This window comes from Glycine soja, chromosome 16, assembly GCF_004193775.1.
Source record: "Glycine soja cultivar W05 chromosome 16, ASM419377v2, whole genome shotgun sequence".
NCBI classification, from domain to species: Eukaryota; Viridiplantae; Streptophyta; class Magnoliopsida; order Fabales; family Fabaceae; genus Glycine; species Glycine soja.
The window spans coordinates 8,042,312-8,059,287 of record NC_041017.1 but is presented as its reverse complement, the minus strand read 5'-3'; the positions used below and the strand labels follow the sequence as shown (position 1 = coordinate 8,059,287).

General features: G+C 30.0%; 1 protein-coding gene across 1 annotated transcript; it reads left to right on the top strand.

The window, feature by feature from the left end:
- Nucleotides 1–5,188: 5,188 nt before the first annotated feature.
- Nucleotides 5,189–15,264, top strand: LOC114388936 (putative ABC transporter B family member 8). The gene is made up of 9 exons (XM_028349479.1): nt 5,189–5,651; nt 5,776–5,830; nt 6,284–6,462; nt 6,745–7,202; nt 9,449–9,989; nt 10,763–10,942; nt 11,141–12,424; nt 13,175–13,590; nt 14,357–15,264. The coding sequence occupies exons 1-9, from the start codon at nt 5,397–5,399 to the stop codon at nt 14,700–14,702; spliced, it is 3,714 nt and encodes a 1,237-aa protein (XP_028205280.1). The 5' UTR covers nt 5,189–5,396; the 3' UTR covers nt 14,703–15,264.
- Nucleotides 15,265–16,976: the final 1,712 nt, after the last annotated feature.

Genomic DNA, 16,976 nt, shown 5'->3' with positions numbered 1-16,976 from the left:
TATTGTATAAGAAAAAATAATAAAAACACACATTCTTCAAATTTAAGTATATAGCGGTATTTATTTAAAAAATTGTCATGATAGTATATCAAATTATATTTTTTATATTTTTCTATAGAAAAATAATTTGTTTTAATGAAAGAGAACAAATTACTTAACAGAATGAAGGAGGGTCAAGGATACCAAAATAAGTTCCTTTTTTAAAAATAAAAAAGAATACCAAAATAAAAGTAAGTACAAGCAGACATATTATATATAACACATACAGCACAAGAGTACCAAGTACCAACAACAAACTAAATCACCTCATTACAATTAATACTTCATCCGTCCTAAAAAAAAATCTTCATGATAGTTTTTCAATATAATATTATCTTAATTTTTTTCATTAAACTCCTAATAAATATTACTTTAACTATTTAATATATAATACTAATAATAAGTTTAGTTTTATAAAATTACTATTCTCGAGATATATATCACTTAATTTGAAGATTTGTACAGTGCTCTCTACGGTCGAATTTCTGATGGTGCAAGGGTCATAGCAGAATATCAATCAATAATTTATACAAATATTACAGTGGATATATAAGATTGTTGTCAGAAAGAAAATTGATCTTAATGTATATGCTTAGACAAGAATAAGGAATAAAGTGGTTTGGCTCTTTGATCAACAAGGGAACAATTTGGTACTGCGCATTAAAGAAGAAGAAAAAAAGACTTCATCAGAAGAGTTATATTCGTAAAGCAACGGAAGAGATAAAAATATGGAAAAGAGTCAAAATAATAAATATTTTATAAAAGAATTTCAATATAGAATTTATCAAAGAAAAAACATATCTAGGCCCTGGCTGAAAATGGGGAATATCGAAGTGTTAAAAGCGAGAATATTACAAACATATATATTCAAGACAGCTAGTGTTGAACATGTGCCATTTTCCGAAGATTTATATATATATATATATATATATATATATATATATATATATATATATATATATATATATATATATATATATATATATGCTGATTAAATCGATTTTTTGATCCCAATAATATAAATATAAATAAATATCTATATAAATAATAGAACCCAAAAAATATTTATCTTAATGATATAAAATATTGTTCACATTTCCCATTTCTAAACTAAGGAATCTTTTTTTTGCCTAGTTTAAAAATCAGAACCCATTTCTAAACTAGGTTTTTAGTTTTTTTTTTTTAAACTCAATTCAGAATGAGAATGAGAACTGGGTTTTTTTAATTTTTTTTATATTTTTCTTACAGTTTTTTAAATTAATTGTTTTTTCTTTTAATTTTTTATTTTACTAATTTATATATATTAATTTATAAAAATATAATTTATCTAGAATAACATTTAAGAAAAATGCATATATTTAAATACTCAATATAAATATAATTTAGTTAAATATTTATGAAGAATACATATACTTAAGTGATCTAATTCTTTTACCTAAAAAAATTAAATAAAAAAATTGAATTTTAATATAGAATAATATAATAATGAAATTAATATTTTTAATTCATAAATCTTGCATTTTTTTAAAAGAAACTCGGTGAATAATGTCATTTTAACTTTTGCTTCAATTTTTATTGATCTTTTCTCTCTAAATATATCTATGATATTAAAATTAAGCAATCCTAAAAGTAATAAAAAGATTAAGATAAAACAAATAAAGGGAAAACTAATTAAATTTCATATATAATGAATAATTATAATATAGTAAAATAAAAAAGTAATTTGAATTATCCAAGGTAATAAAATAACAATGTAGTATTAAGAAAAAAATGTAAAAATTATACAAAATTCCATTTAATAACTTATGAGAGTTTTTTTTTTCTATAGTAGCATATAGATAATTAAAAAGGAAAAAAATAACAAAAAAAATAAAAAAAAAACAAAAAAAAATTCAGTTCTCATTTTGAACTGAGTTAAAAAATACCTAGTTTAGAAATAGATTCTGCAAGCATCAATTTCTAAACTAGGAAAAAAAAATTCCTCGTAAACTAATTTCTAAACTAAGGCAAAAAAAAATAATACGCTCACGTAGCAGATCTCCAGAATTGATTTCTTAACATGAATAACATTTTATATCATTGGAATAAATATTTTTTGGATAATATTATTTGGATAAATATATATTTTTATTATTATTTGAGTGAAAAATTCTGATTAATTACATCACATCTCCAAAAGTAATATATTACTTTGAAAATTTTGTTAGAAGTCTAATTATAGACGGACGAGTCCAGATAATGTAGGGCTAAGGTTTTCTAGCACAATTTAAGATGCATGTTTTTTTATTGACAAATGTTATTGATTAATTATTAATTATTAATTTTTTTTAGTGTGAAAAAATCGAACTTATGATATTTTTTAATTTTATCACAAAATCAACGTTATAACTGTATTTAAAATCCATCATTGCTAAGGATAAATGCAAAAAGTAGATATTATACTTCAAAAAAATAATAGGTAAGGATCATGATAGCAATTGGTACCAACACATGTAAGAAAAAGAGAGGTCCAAAACATACAGCTATACAAATATGTTGGAATTGTATGGAATTTGATCTGTAGGCTTAATTAGGCCTGACAGCTCATTTATGCAGAATTAAAAGTGGAATATGCTGTGTGAAGATATATTCCTCCTTAATTCTTACTTCTCAGACACAAATGCAATTGTGAGAGCTTCTATTCTTAAATATCATACACACAATTAACAATGTTGATGGCCATATTTTATTTCATCTTTCATGGGGGCTGCTTTTCTAGATTTCGTAATATGTGAGATGTACTCTGACAAAGTTGTCTTATATGAGGACCTTTCTTCATTGTAGCACATGTAGTTATTTTGTTGATTCTACTTTTTCTTTTGTTAAAAAATAGAATGAGACACAAATAATAACACAACACAAAAATCCTCACCAGAGTTTTGCTAGACTTCGTTGAATTCTCATGAGCTTTGGTTGTCTTCGATCGATATGGTTTTTATTTAATAAAAATTGAATTATTGATACAAATATTATTCACTACTTAAAAAAATAGATCTATATAAACTGCACATCATACCATTAATATATATATATATATATATATATATATATATATATATATATATATATATATATATATATATTGTTAAATAATAATTACCTTAACAAAAATTAATTATTTTAATATATTTTTTCTCAATATAGGTATTCAGTTTTTTTTTTCCTTAGTCAATTTTAAAAATAACATATTTAGAGGAATTGTTATTTTTAAATACATTAACTGTTGTTCCCAAATAAATTAAATATGTTTAATATGAAAATTCTAAGAAATATAAAGATTTACATTATTGTATTTCAATTAACTAACATGGATATTAATTTTGCAAGATGATATAGGTTTATAGTTTCCATTGTACATCTATCATGTAATGTTTCTCAACTTGTGTGTTAAGGATAAATTATAAATAAATTACAGCATATGCTTAAGAATGTAAATGTAAATGCTATTAATGGAAACCGTTGTCAAGACAGAGGTAAAGGAGCACGAGTCATGGCAAGCTAATACGACTGGACAAGTTGCAATATGTTATGGGGAATGGTCGAGTTAGGCTCAAATTGATGACTCTAGTTTTCACACAATATTGAATCTCATGATCAAATCCAATATCATATGTTTAAGGAAATTGAGTCTCTCACACCAAATTTTACACAAACCAACACTTGCTAATAATTTACTCTAATTTAATATAAAAAAGAAAAATGTTAAATTAGTTAATTTTATAGTTTTTTTCAGTTTTATGCTAGCTAGACCTTGATCGAACTATAACCATAATAATTAAAAAACTAAATCTAATTCAAATTCAAATTTAAAGTTCCAATTAATCCTATATTTTATTAGATGAGTTCACTCGATTTTAACAATTAATTTATTAAGTTAAATTCACATTCCATTTTCAACTAAAATATATTTTTTAATAGGTTGTCAATTATTTTTAGTAGAGTATGAAAAATAAAACTATTTTTACTGAACATGACCATAGGACGTATATATACACACACATTAAATATAGAGATCATACTTAAAGACAAATTTACAATTAAAATATCTTAACTATGAGTTGACTGTATTAAGGGGAGAGAAGTCAGTGCTTTAGATCTTATGTACCGTTTGCGACAATTAAGTAATAACTCAAAATAATTAATTATAAATTTAATTAAAATGGGATTTTTTTTCCCTTCTTTTTTATTTCGTTAGAGATAAGGTGTAAATCTACTACTATATATCCTTCAATAAATTTTTTAAATACAACAATGTTATTTTTTTTATCTTTTCTTAAAATAAAAGATATAATTTCTAGCACCCTCGATTTAACAAAAGAATAGAGAAAGAAAGATATTATAATATGACTAATATATAAATAGTTATGATTTTTTCACATTTTGATTTTTATCTTACATGGTTTTTTTATCTTTCCTTTTGTTTCTCATCATCTTATATGTATATTTATATAATTGGAGATAAAATTTTGCTTCTGATAGTTATTATATCCATCTCAATCTCAAGTATAATTGTTTCTTGTAAAGCATTCTCAATTATATACATGCTAAAGAGTAGTATTAAATAATCATGATGCAGTAACAAATTAATATGACATTTGATCGATAGACCTGCAGAGAGAAAATGGATTCACAAAAATTTGACTCAATATATATATACCCCAGTAATATTCTATTAAATATTAAGCTCCCTTCAAGGAAAGGGACATTAATTACAACTTGGACTGGCCATTTATTTATGAAATAAAAAAGCTGGCAAATGGCAATAAACCGACAATGGCCAAACTGACCTCAAATTAGAGTACTAATTAAACAATAACAAATTAATAGAAAGAAAAGGGAGCGAGTGGTATGATGGCAAATTGGACCTGTGTCATATCATCTTTCCCCAAAACTTGACAAAATTGGGACTATCTAATCAAGACATCAATGGATTTTAAAGAATAAAGAATTGCAAAACAAACAAACAGATGAAACGAGAAGCACAAAATTATCTTTAACAACCCCACAAATCACAATCACACACAAAAAGCCTATGATCATGATATATATATATATATTCCATTAATATTGTGTGCTTCCAATGGAATTAATATGCCACTCATCACTCTTTCCGAGTCTTGACATAGATGCATAGTGTTCACACTTCACTCTTCACACTTATATAAAGCACGGTTTTGAAATGATCAAAATCATCTCATTGTGATGTGCCCCCACAACACACACAGTTTCACACTTTCACCTCTCTCACTCTCTTCTTTGTTTCCTCATATTTGACAAGCTAAGAAGGTCCTGAAGGTATATATATCTATAGCAAAATTATGGGTTCTCCAAAAATGGATGAGAGTGAGACACAAAAGGTAGACATGGGAAGAAAAGAGAGGGCTTCCATAGCAACTATTTTGAGATATTCTGATTGGATTGATGTTGTGCTCATGCTAATGGGAGCTGTGGGAGCAATAGGAGACGGCATGTCCACAAATGTTTTGTTGCTGTTTGCTAGCCGTATTATGAACAGCTTAGGTTACAGTAATAACCTACAAAGTACCAAGACTTACATGGCTGAGGTTGAAAAGGTAAGTTAATTAATGTTGACTCACTCATTAAATCCTTAATTGGTCTACGTTTTACACTTTAACCAACTTCTAATAATTCCTCTCTCTCTCTCTCTTTTTTCTTTTTTCTTGTTATTATTTACAGTGCAGTTTATATTTTGTCTACTTGGGATTAGCAGCAATGGTGGTGGCCTTCATGGGTAATCCAAATTCAAACCCTCTTTTGCTTTACTTTTTGAGGACAAAGGTGTGAAACGTTTTAATATACTAACAAACAAGCAACAATATTTAGCTATAGCATCTATCTAACTGTAGTAGGCATTACTCAGCAGTGCACCTAGGTTCGAGGCACCCTCAATTTTCACATGTTTAATTTGGCAGACATGTTTGGTCATTATTGTATATATTTATGAAACCCTAAAAAGTAGAGTTTCATACACAGAAAATTGGAAATACAGTAACCCACAAAATATATTAGTCATCTAGCTAAATCAATCAAATATACAACTTGTCAGTTTTGGCTTAGAATTTTCTCAAAGATTTTATCCTGAAAAAGAAGCCAAACCATATATAGAAAAATAGGAACTTCTAAAAAGCAACACGTACTTCGGATACTAGCTTATTGATCAACAATTGATGCTTATAAATTGCAGAAGGGTATTGCTGGAGCAAAACAAGCGAGAGGCAGGTGCTGAGAATCCGTTACAAGTACTTGGAAGCTGTCCTAAGACAAGAAGTAGGGTTTTTCGATTTGCAAGAAACAACCACTTCTGAAATCATTAATAGCATATCAAAGGACACTTCTCTCATCCAAGAAGTTCTAAGTGAAAAGGTCGGTTTCTTTATTACTTCACTTTTCTTTTAATTAAACTTCTCTTTCATTTTTGTAATTTTCTTTTTATGCACTACATGTCACATATTATTCTCCGAAAGACCATGTTAATTTATGTATCTGTTAATTTTTGTTTATTGCAGATTTTTCTTTTCTATAAATATTTATGAAGAAATTTGTTCGAATATAGTCTATATTAATATATATTAAGAATTTAATGTATATACACTTATCTTCTCATATCCTTTAATTTCTACTTTGGTTTTGGCTTCTCATCATCAGGTGCCCCTATTTTTGATGCACTCATCATCATTCATCTCGGGGGTTGCATTTGCCACGTACTTCTCTTGGAGGTTGGCATTAGTAGCATTTCCAACGCTGCTTTTGCTCATAATCCCAGGCATGATATACGGGAAATACCTAATCTATTTGTCAAAGTCCACACTGAAAGAATATGGCAAAGCAAACAGCATAGTAGAACAGGCACTTAGCTCCATAAAAACCGTTTATTCATTCACTGCGGAGAAGAGAATCATGGGAAGATATTCAGACATATTGTGTAAAACTTCAAGGCTTGGAATCAAACAAGGCATAGCAAAGGGCATTGCAGTGGGAAGCACAGGTCTATCTTTTGCAATATGGGCTTTTCTTGCTTGGTATGGAAGCCGTTTGGTTATGTACAAAGGTGAAAGTGGTGGAAGGATCTATGCATCAGGCATTTCCTTCATAATGTGTGGACTGTAAGTAATTACTTTTCCTTGATCTCATTCAACTTTAATTTCCAATCCTAATTAATGGCTTTTTTTTATCATTTGGGGTTTTTTTTTTTAATTATCAAATGAGAACACCTTTTAAATTAATTCTAGTTCAGGGTAAAAGGGTAAGTCGTAAAAATAATTATGATTTTATAAGCAAAAGTCATAAATCTTAACACGATTTTAATTAACATAGTCGTAACTACTACTTTTACGTTTTATCCTAAACAAAGAATTAATTTAAAAAGTGTCTCCATTTCATAATTTTTAAAAAAATTGTCCTGTTAAAAAAAATCCTAATTAACTTTGTTAATCCATTAAATTATATGCAATATGTTAGTTGAGTGTCTGATTTCATAAAAATTAAAGTGAATGTCGATTATATATTTTATTGATGATCGAAATTAAAGTGAATTATACGTTTTATAGAATTAGAAATTAAACTATAAAAAATTATAAAGTAAAATATTAAGATGATACATACTTATAATTTCAGATACTAAATTCAACTTTTGTTTTTTTGTTAAGCAAATAAAATGTATTACTTAAATAAAAGAGCTTAATTAAGTGTTAAATCTTAGCATAAGACATGCCAAAGATAAGTATAGAAGATTTAATACAAGAATCCATCAAGATCAGCATAAAAGATCTGATACATGGATTCACCAAGATCAGCATAAAAGGTATATATAATACTAATACATGAATCCACAACCAGTAACAAAAATCATCAAGGTTTATTCATCTCCAATATATCTTATATATCTTTGAATCAGGCATGAAATTTAATTTAGTATGATTTTGTGGCTGATGCAATGTATATAGTATAGTAACAGATCAATGGATCTTGATAACCAATTAAAAAAATTGGGACACAAGAAAGCCAAATTAATATAAAGTTAAGACTACATTCTAAATCTTACATTTAGTAGACAACTTGTCATAGCCGGCCATTGTCATCGTTCTCTTTAGGGGGAAGGGAATTAAAAATAATTTTAATTCCATATAACTAACTTTAACTTTATGATAAGATTGGAATCAAATCGCTCCAGAAAAGTCATGATGGTGTCTTTATCTTTCACTAATGCGCAAATATTTTACTACATCACCATGATATTTAATTAAATTGAGGACATAGTAGTGACAATCTTCAGTAAAGAAGGCAGTGGCCTTCTTTCCGTGAATGAAATTCAAATGCTCTTTCTGTCAAAAAAGTGACCTCTTAAAGCATTAGATGAAAAGCAAGACTAGTACCTAGAAAAGGAAAGTCCTCCGGTTTTAGTAACAGTGTTAACTATAACTATTGAAGAGTTTAATTTAATTATCTTCCCACGTTGTGAACTCTCTTCTACTGACCAAACTGTTTATATAACTCGATTTTAAAGATATTAGTAAAAGTTGATGTTGCATTATTTGTGCGATGAACTTCATCTGTTACTGTAATTATTTCTGCTTGAACCTGATTATCATGTTGACCACAGGGAAAAAACCTTGTAAACTTGTAGTAGGTAAGGAAAAAAATCATTTAATTAATCTCGACATTGCTTCAATTAATCTCTGTCATATTTCATCAATAGCTTTAAATGACAAGGTTGTTATAGAAATGTGACATATATGACTAGCTAAATATTGGGTAGTATTAAAGTTGTCCTTTGTAAAAAACAATGAAAATATATAAGCTTTTAAACTCTATAAATAAAGGAATTCAATTAAGGAGCATATATACAACTTTTTTAAAAAATTAGCATTTCTATTTTTTGGTAAAGTTCTGGTAAATCAATTTTTTAAAAAGTTTGAATCACTTTTAGTTTTACTATAGTAACATTCTTACATTTTCATCAAGATTTGAATTTTATTACACATTATGTTTTTTACTATTTATATTCCATATTAAAGTCTGGTAGTAAGGGTGCTTGAGTTTCTTTCAATCAAGAGTAGTTGTATGTATGTAACACGGTCTTCTTATAAAAAAAAAATTCACATCTTATTAAATATTATGATTAGAGATATTGGATATAGCTTACTGTTATTTTCATTTTTCACTTTTAAATTTAGGAAAAATCAGAAGCGGGTAAAATACAATTTATTGGTTTTACCTTAACAATTTTCAATTATATGCGCCAAAAGAAAATCTTAATTTCGTAGTTCTTCATAAATATATTTTTCAATGTGGTATATTTTTTTTTTCTTCTTTGCTAATTATTGGAATGCATGTAAATAAATATATGTAGATCTCTTGGAGTGGTACTTCCTGATTTGAAGTACTTCACGGAAGCATCTGTTGCTGCTTCACGAATATTTGACATGATTGATCGAACACCATTAATTGATGGTGAAGACACAAAAGGAGTAGTGTTAGAGAGCATTAGTGGCAGGCTAGACTTTGAGCATGTTAAATTCACATACCCTTCTCGTCCAGATATGGTTGTGCTTAGAGATTTCAATCTCCAAGTGGAAGCAGGGAAAACGGTTGCTCTGGTTGGTGCAAGCGGAAGTGGTAAGTCCACAGCAATAGCATTAGTGCAAAGGTTTTATGATGCTGATGAAGGTGTTGTGAGGGTTGATGGTGTAGACATAAAAAGCCTACAGTTGAAATGGATGAGAGGGAAAATGGGCCTTGTGAGTCAAGAACATGCAATGTTTGGAACTTCCATAAAGGAGAATATTATGTTTGGGAAGCCTGATGCTACCATGGATGAAATTGTTGCTGCAGCCTCAGCAGCCAATGCTCATAACTTCATAAGGGAACTTCCTGAAGGTTATGAAACCAAGGTAAATTAGTTCAACCAAATAGGACTTGTGATCCTGTTGTTTTGGATAAATTTTTCTATAAACACTTGAAATAAAAAAATAAAAAGGTAAAATGCATTATAATTTTTTCTATAAACTAAAATCAACTTGCATCCTATTTTTTAGAGAAATTAAATGAAAAAAACTTGTATGAACATAAGTGCATAATTCTCAACTTAGTCTTAATTCAAAACATATATATATATATATATATATATATATATATAGTTATGAAAATTTCGTCTTTGTTTGTAAACTTTAAAATAATAGAGCTTTGCAACTGGTTAGCTTTAATTCCACACACTCAAATTTCCAATAATGTTTGAAACTTTCTGTTTAGATAATATTCTCAATAAGTATTTATAAAAAAAAAAATCGATCAAACTTTTTTTATAAGTTAAAATTAACATATACACTCCAGGTTATGGAGAAGTTAAATGAAAATGTCTAAAAGTTGAAGTGCATAAAATTACTTTAATTTATGGAAAAGCGTTTAATTATTTCATTTTATCATATTTATTTTCTTATTTTTTAAGTATTTATCGAGAAGTTTATCTAAACATGATTATCTGATTATTTGCCAAGAATAGGTTTGTGTTTGGATAAGAGATTAAATGTTATGATTAGAAGCAGGAAAGAACTAGTATATATAAGTTATAATTTTAGCACCACCTGGTATGAAGGATAAAAATTTGATTCTATATTTTATATCATTAGAAAATATGCAGCTACTAACCTTATAATTTGTAAACAAGATTGGAGAAAGGGGGGCACTTCTTTCGGGAGGACAAAAGCAGCGAATAGCCATTGCAAGAGCCATCATAAAGAATCCTGTTATTCTCCTACTTGATGAAGCAACTAGTGCTCTTGACTCTGAATCAGAATTACTTGTTCAGAATGCCCTCGATCAGGCCTCCATGGGGAGAACTACATTGGTAAGTGCAATCATCCATTTGATACATTGCACACTAATATATTAACAAAAGTATGCTATTCTATACATTAAACTACTTAGTTCACTCGTCAATTTTATTTAGAGGCATAAACTATTAGTAATTATCACAATGAATGAATGTACACTGAACAAAGTTTATTTGCACCTTCCTTCTATAACACCTACTGAACTTGATCAGGTTGTTGCACACAAGCTATCAACTATTCGAAATGCAGACCTCATAGCAGTTGTCAGTGGTGGTTGCATCATTGAAACGGGCACACACAATGAACTCATCACCAAACCAAATGGCCACTATGCAAAACTTGCAAAGTTACAGACACAATTGAGCATTGATGACCAAGATCAAAATCCAGAACTAGGTGCTCTTTCTGCAACAAGAAGCAGTGCAGGCAGACCAAGCACAGCCAGGTCAAGCCCTGCCATATTTCCAAAGTCACCATTGCTTGATGATCAAGCAACTCCATCTCAAGTTTCTCACCCTCCACCTTCTTTCAAAAGGCTTCTTTCTCTGAATGCTCCTGAATGGAAACAAGGTCTAATTGGAACCCTCTCAGCCATAGCCTTTGGCTCAGTTCAACCCTTATATGCTTTAACCATTGGTGGTATGATTTCTGCTTTTTTTGCTGAAAGCCATCAAGAAATGAGGCACAGAATCAGGACTTATTCTTTGATTTTCTGTTCACTTTCCCTTGCTTCAATTATCCTCAATCTCTTGCAACACTACAATTTTGCTTACATGGGAGCCAAGTTAACAAAAAGGATAAGACTTGGCATGCTGGAGAATATCTTGACCTTTGAAACTGCTTGGTTTGATGAGGAACAAAACTCCAGTGGAGCATTATGCTCAAGGTTAAGCAATGAGGCTTCCATGGTTAAGTCCCTTGTAGCAGACAGACTCTCTTTACTAGTTCAAACAACTTCTGCTGTCACAATTGCAATGATCATAGGCCTTGCCGTGGCTTGGAAGCTAGCTCTTGTTATGATAGCAGTGCAGCCACTCACAATCCTTTGTTTTTATACAAGAAAAGTGTTGCTCTCCACACTCTCAACAAAATTTGTCAAGGCACAGAATCGAAGTACACAAATTGCAGTGGAGGCAGTTTATAACCACAGAATTGTGACTTCATTTGGGAGCATCACGAAAGTGCTATGGCTATTCGATGAGGCGCAAGAGGCGCCGAGGAAGGAGGCGAGGAAGAAGTCTTGGCTAGCAGGCATAGGAATGGGTTCTGCTCAGTGTCTAACGTTCATGTCATGGGCTTTGGATTTCTGGTTTGGTGGTACTTTGGTGGAAAAAAGAGAAATATCAGCTGGGGATGTGTTCAAAACATTTTTTGTGTTGGTGAGCACTGGCAAGGTCATAGCTGATGCAGGAAGCATGACTTCTGACCTTGCCAAGAGCTCAACAGCAGTGGCATCTGTCTTTGAAATTCTTGACCGGAAATCGCTAATTCCCAAGGTATGTAATATGCAGCTCTACATGTTTTTTTTTCCGACAAAGGTTAATTATTAGTTAATTTTTGTTTGCAAGGGAGATCGAACCGCCACCTTTCCCCTTTCTTTCTTTCATAACCATCCAACCAACCTTATATATATATATTTGATGTAGCTCTACATGTTGACATGCAACATAAAATTTAATAAGGTTCAAATTCTCTACCATTTTGTTTTCTTTGGCACTCCATGTCCCCCCATTAAACCTGTCTATTAAATCCACATAGAACCAAGAATATTGTTGTGAACATTTATGAATGCAAAAGTTTTGTGAGTAGTACTATTATTTGGTGCATAAGCAAAGGAGAAAACTGTTATAATTTTAGTTAAATTTAATTAGAATGTACTGGCAGTGTAAATGCAAAGATTTGTTTTTTACTTCTACATAGATTGACATTCAAGCATGGATTGCTTTATATGCTAAGATTCTTGATTTTTGTAATAATTACTTTAAAAGACATTCTTAAATGATTTGTAATTGGTTAACACTATAAAGATTTATACCAGGACGGTGCATCAAAACTAAACTCATTTCTAATAATGATTTACTCATATATAATGAGGCAAACTAATGTTGCTATATTTTTATTTTTGAGTAATCTTATCCGCACATTTGTATAGTCATAATTCATAAATACAACTCTGCTTCCATATCATTGATATATATATGTATGATACAACTTTTACCAATGAATTAACATTTTTCTTTGGTTAGGCTGGAGATAACAATAACGGCATCAAGTTGGAAAAGATGAGTGGAAAAATAGAGTTGAAGAATGTTGATTTTGCATATCCAAGCAGGGTAGGGACACCAATTTTGCGCAAGTTTTGCTTGGAGGTGAAGCCAGGAAAAAGTGTTGGACTTGTTGGAAAAAGTGGGTGTGGAAAATCAACAGTGATTGCCTTAATTCAAAGATTCTATGATGTTAAGAGAGGTTCAGTTAAAGTGGACGATGTAGACATAAGGGAATTAGACATTCACTGGCACAGGCAGCACACAGCACTTGTTAGCCAAGAACCTGTGATATATTCTGGCAGCATACGTGACAACATTTTGTTTGGGAAACAAGATGCAACAGAGAATGAAGTAGTTGAGGCTGCAAGGGCTGCCAATGCTCAGGAGTTCATATCGTAAGTTTTCTCATTAGATATATACTATGTGCTCACTTGTTCTAACCATCAACTGTCACATTCATTTGTGGAAAAATTAATTGTTAAAAAGTCTCACATCGTTTATCTCAATTGTCGAGGTGCAACTTATATCTATTGTTGACAACTTAACTTAAAGCCAATTGGTTTTAAACCGAAATCTAATATTAATAAACTTAAAATGACTTAGCAACTAGGCATTGTTCTAATGCATGACATTTCTATCAAGAAGTTTTTAACCAATAAAGTTTGGCATAGTTGGTAGATAATGGGATCCTCTAAGCATGTTGTTAGGATTCAATTACTATGTGTATAGAAAAGAGTTTTGTTGAGAGAAATAATAATATTCACTTCAATCTCTACATCTAAAGGAATTTAGTCTTTGATTGTCGGTTGGGGGAGATCCTTACTCCTCAGTGTAAACCAAAACCCACAGAATTTTTGTTTCTTAGAAGACAGGTAGAGATCACAAGTTCAATCTCTAATAAGAGGGCGTTTGAAAAGCCTTATATGTGTTTATAAAGATAACTTGAAACATTTTTATAAACTCCTTTTAAGTCATTTTAACTAGTTTTTTTTTTTTTTGGGGACAAGTTCATGAATAAACTCTCATATAATAAGAATTTATTTAGTAAGTGTATTTACTAAAACGCTCCACATGGGTGATATGATTTCAACAAGGCTACCTGACATTATAATTATTGGGCGAGAATTTAAAGAAGTGCAATTTTGATTTTTGGTAATGTAGATCATTGAAAGATGGATATGAAACTGAATGTGGAGAAAGGGGAGTGCAGCTATCAGGAGGACAAAAGCAGAGAATAGCAATTGCAAGGGCCATAATTCGCAACCCAAAGATACTACTTCTTGATGAGGCAACAAGTGCCCTGGATGTTCAATCAGAACAAGTTGTGCAAGAAGCCCTTGATAGGACTATGGTAGGCAGAACCACTGTTGTTGTGGCACATAGGCTTAACACCATCAAAGAGCTTGATTCAATTGCTTATGTGTCTGAGGGCAAGGTCCTGGAGCAAGGAACCTATGCTCAACTTAGGCACAAGAGAGGTGCCTTCTTCAACCTTGCCAGCCATTAAAATCCAAACTTAGGTAATGTAAATTATTATTTTCATGTACAAATTTGAGTTCATGGAGGAATGTAGCATTGTGAGCTTGCTTGGGACAATTGCTTCCTGCACCTCTGGACTTTCTTCCTGAACCCTACTTTGGAACGTAAAACTTACATTCCAGATTAGTCATTCTGGAAAGACTAATCCTGTAAAATTACATTTTGGACTAAGCTTTTCAAAAGGTTATAAAGGTGCATGAAGCAATTCCGAACGTGCAGGAAACAATTGCCTTTGGTTGGTCATTGCTTAAGCCCATCTAAGTTAAATTGGGTTTGTGGCCAACTTTTTTGGTCCAACTATATTAAGCTCTATATTTATACACATAAAAATCACAACATTAAAGTGCTGGGAGTTGTCATTAGCCCCATTTCAAATGGGGGCAAAATAGACTTTTCTCCTCTATGTCAGGGTAAGGAGTAGTCAATAGCAGCACCATAAAGTGTTGTGTCTGGACACGAATAATAAAATAAATTTCTTAATGTAGAATGTTGTAGTTCACGAAACTTGAAGGAACTAAGGATTATCACAATTATCTTGCCTTATTTAGATATTTTCCCACGAGCATACAAGTTTAGGCCCAAGAAAATGTATTGTTATGCATAAAATGTTTCGGTTACATAAATCATGAATGATTAACATCAATTGATATATTCAATAGCCAAAGTTAACCTTTTTGCCTTTGTTTTTAATTCTTTTATTGATATTAAAAAACCCTTTTATATAAGTTGCACATTACATGGGACCAACATATATTTTAAATTGTGGAGTTTAAAGAGAGAGTACGGATAAGTTAGTTTGTGTTTAAATTTGGGAGGTGTTATATTGTCTTAAAAATTAAAGTAATTAGATTTATACTCTTCCAATTTATATACATTTTAGTTTATTTTTACGACTTGTACATTCTCCGGAACTCCCCCTCATTTTATTGGCTTTTTGTAGAAAAAATGCCTTGTACATATTTAGAGTGTAATACAAAATACAAATACTAAAGCATTCTAATTTAAAATTAAATTAATAGCATCATAAGTCTAAATGGTAAGAATAATAATAATATCTTTATTATTTTTTTTAATCTAAACTAGAGTAGTGAGCTCGCAACAGGAACAAAATAGTGGTTTTTTAAAATGCAGAAAGAGGAAGAAAAAAAAAAGGTGAGAATGCAGCAGTTGACGCATGTAGTTTTGTGGTTGACAGCTGGATTTTTTTTTAATGCAGCTGGATAATTTTTTAAATATTATTGATAACATCCTCAAAATTTAAAACATAACAATGTTTTTTTTTTGTGAAATAAGATACCTCAACTGAAAACCAAGAATATTTTTTCAAATATTTAGACATATTCTCAACGATATATAATTCTAATATTAAATGTAATAATTAATATCCGCTTGTAATCCAGCTAATACGGTATTAGTAATACCTAGGGGTCATCCACATGTGTAATACTAATACCTAATATATTGCTCTATTTTTTACTTTGGTAAAGAAAATAAGTTAGCTTTTGTAAAGGATGATTTGTATTGCATGCCTTGGGAGAAAAACATTATTTGTGCAACTTTAGGTGGAGTAGGGACGACTAGATAACAAACTAAGTAAATAATATATTCACCAAAAAAACTACTAAGTAATAATATATAATTATTTTATTTCAAAATTGTTGGATCTAGGTGGTTCAACGAATAATTGGAGAGTGGAGAGTACCACATGCTTTAAATATACTGATTTTTTTTTTTGTATAATTAGAAGATTTTGTTCTCAGAAAAAAATATATATATTATTTAACGTGGTGGTTTTCAAGGAAAAAAATAAATAAGCTTTTTCATAAACGTTCTACTTATAGATAAGTTAAAATTAAGTTTTTCTTGAATAATTAAGTTTCTCTCGTTTAGCTTATGACGTGGTAACCTTATATTATGGCTAATCCGCAGCACCTATTGTATAGCACACATTAACTTGCTGATGGAGGGGAATCTATGATACTCTATTTACATACGTTGTAGAGTAGTTTTCTCACTCCCAATCCAAATCTTAGGTCACTCCTTTGCCCCATGCAACACGATACTACATGATTCGGGTGTAACCAATTTCAGAGTGTTTGTGGTGTGGTTTAATCAATTGAATTTTTAGTTAAAAAGTTGTTTGAATTAAATATAAAAAAACATAAAAATTATATGTGATTTGATTTGAATTTAATTTTAAATTTGAATTAAATCAAACTAATATTGTATGGTTTAATTTAGA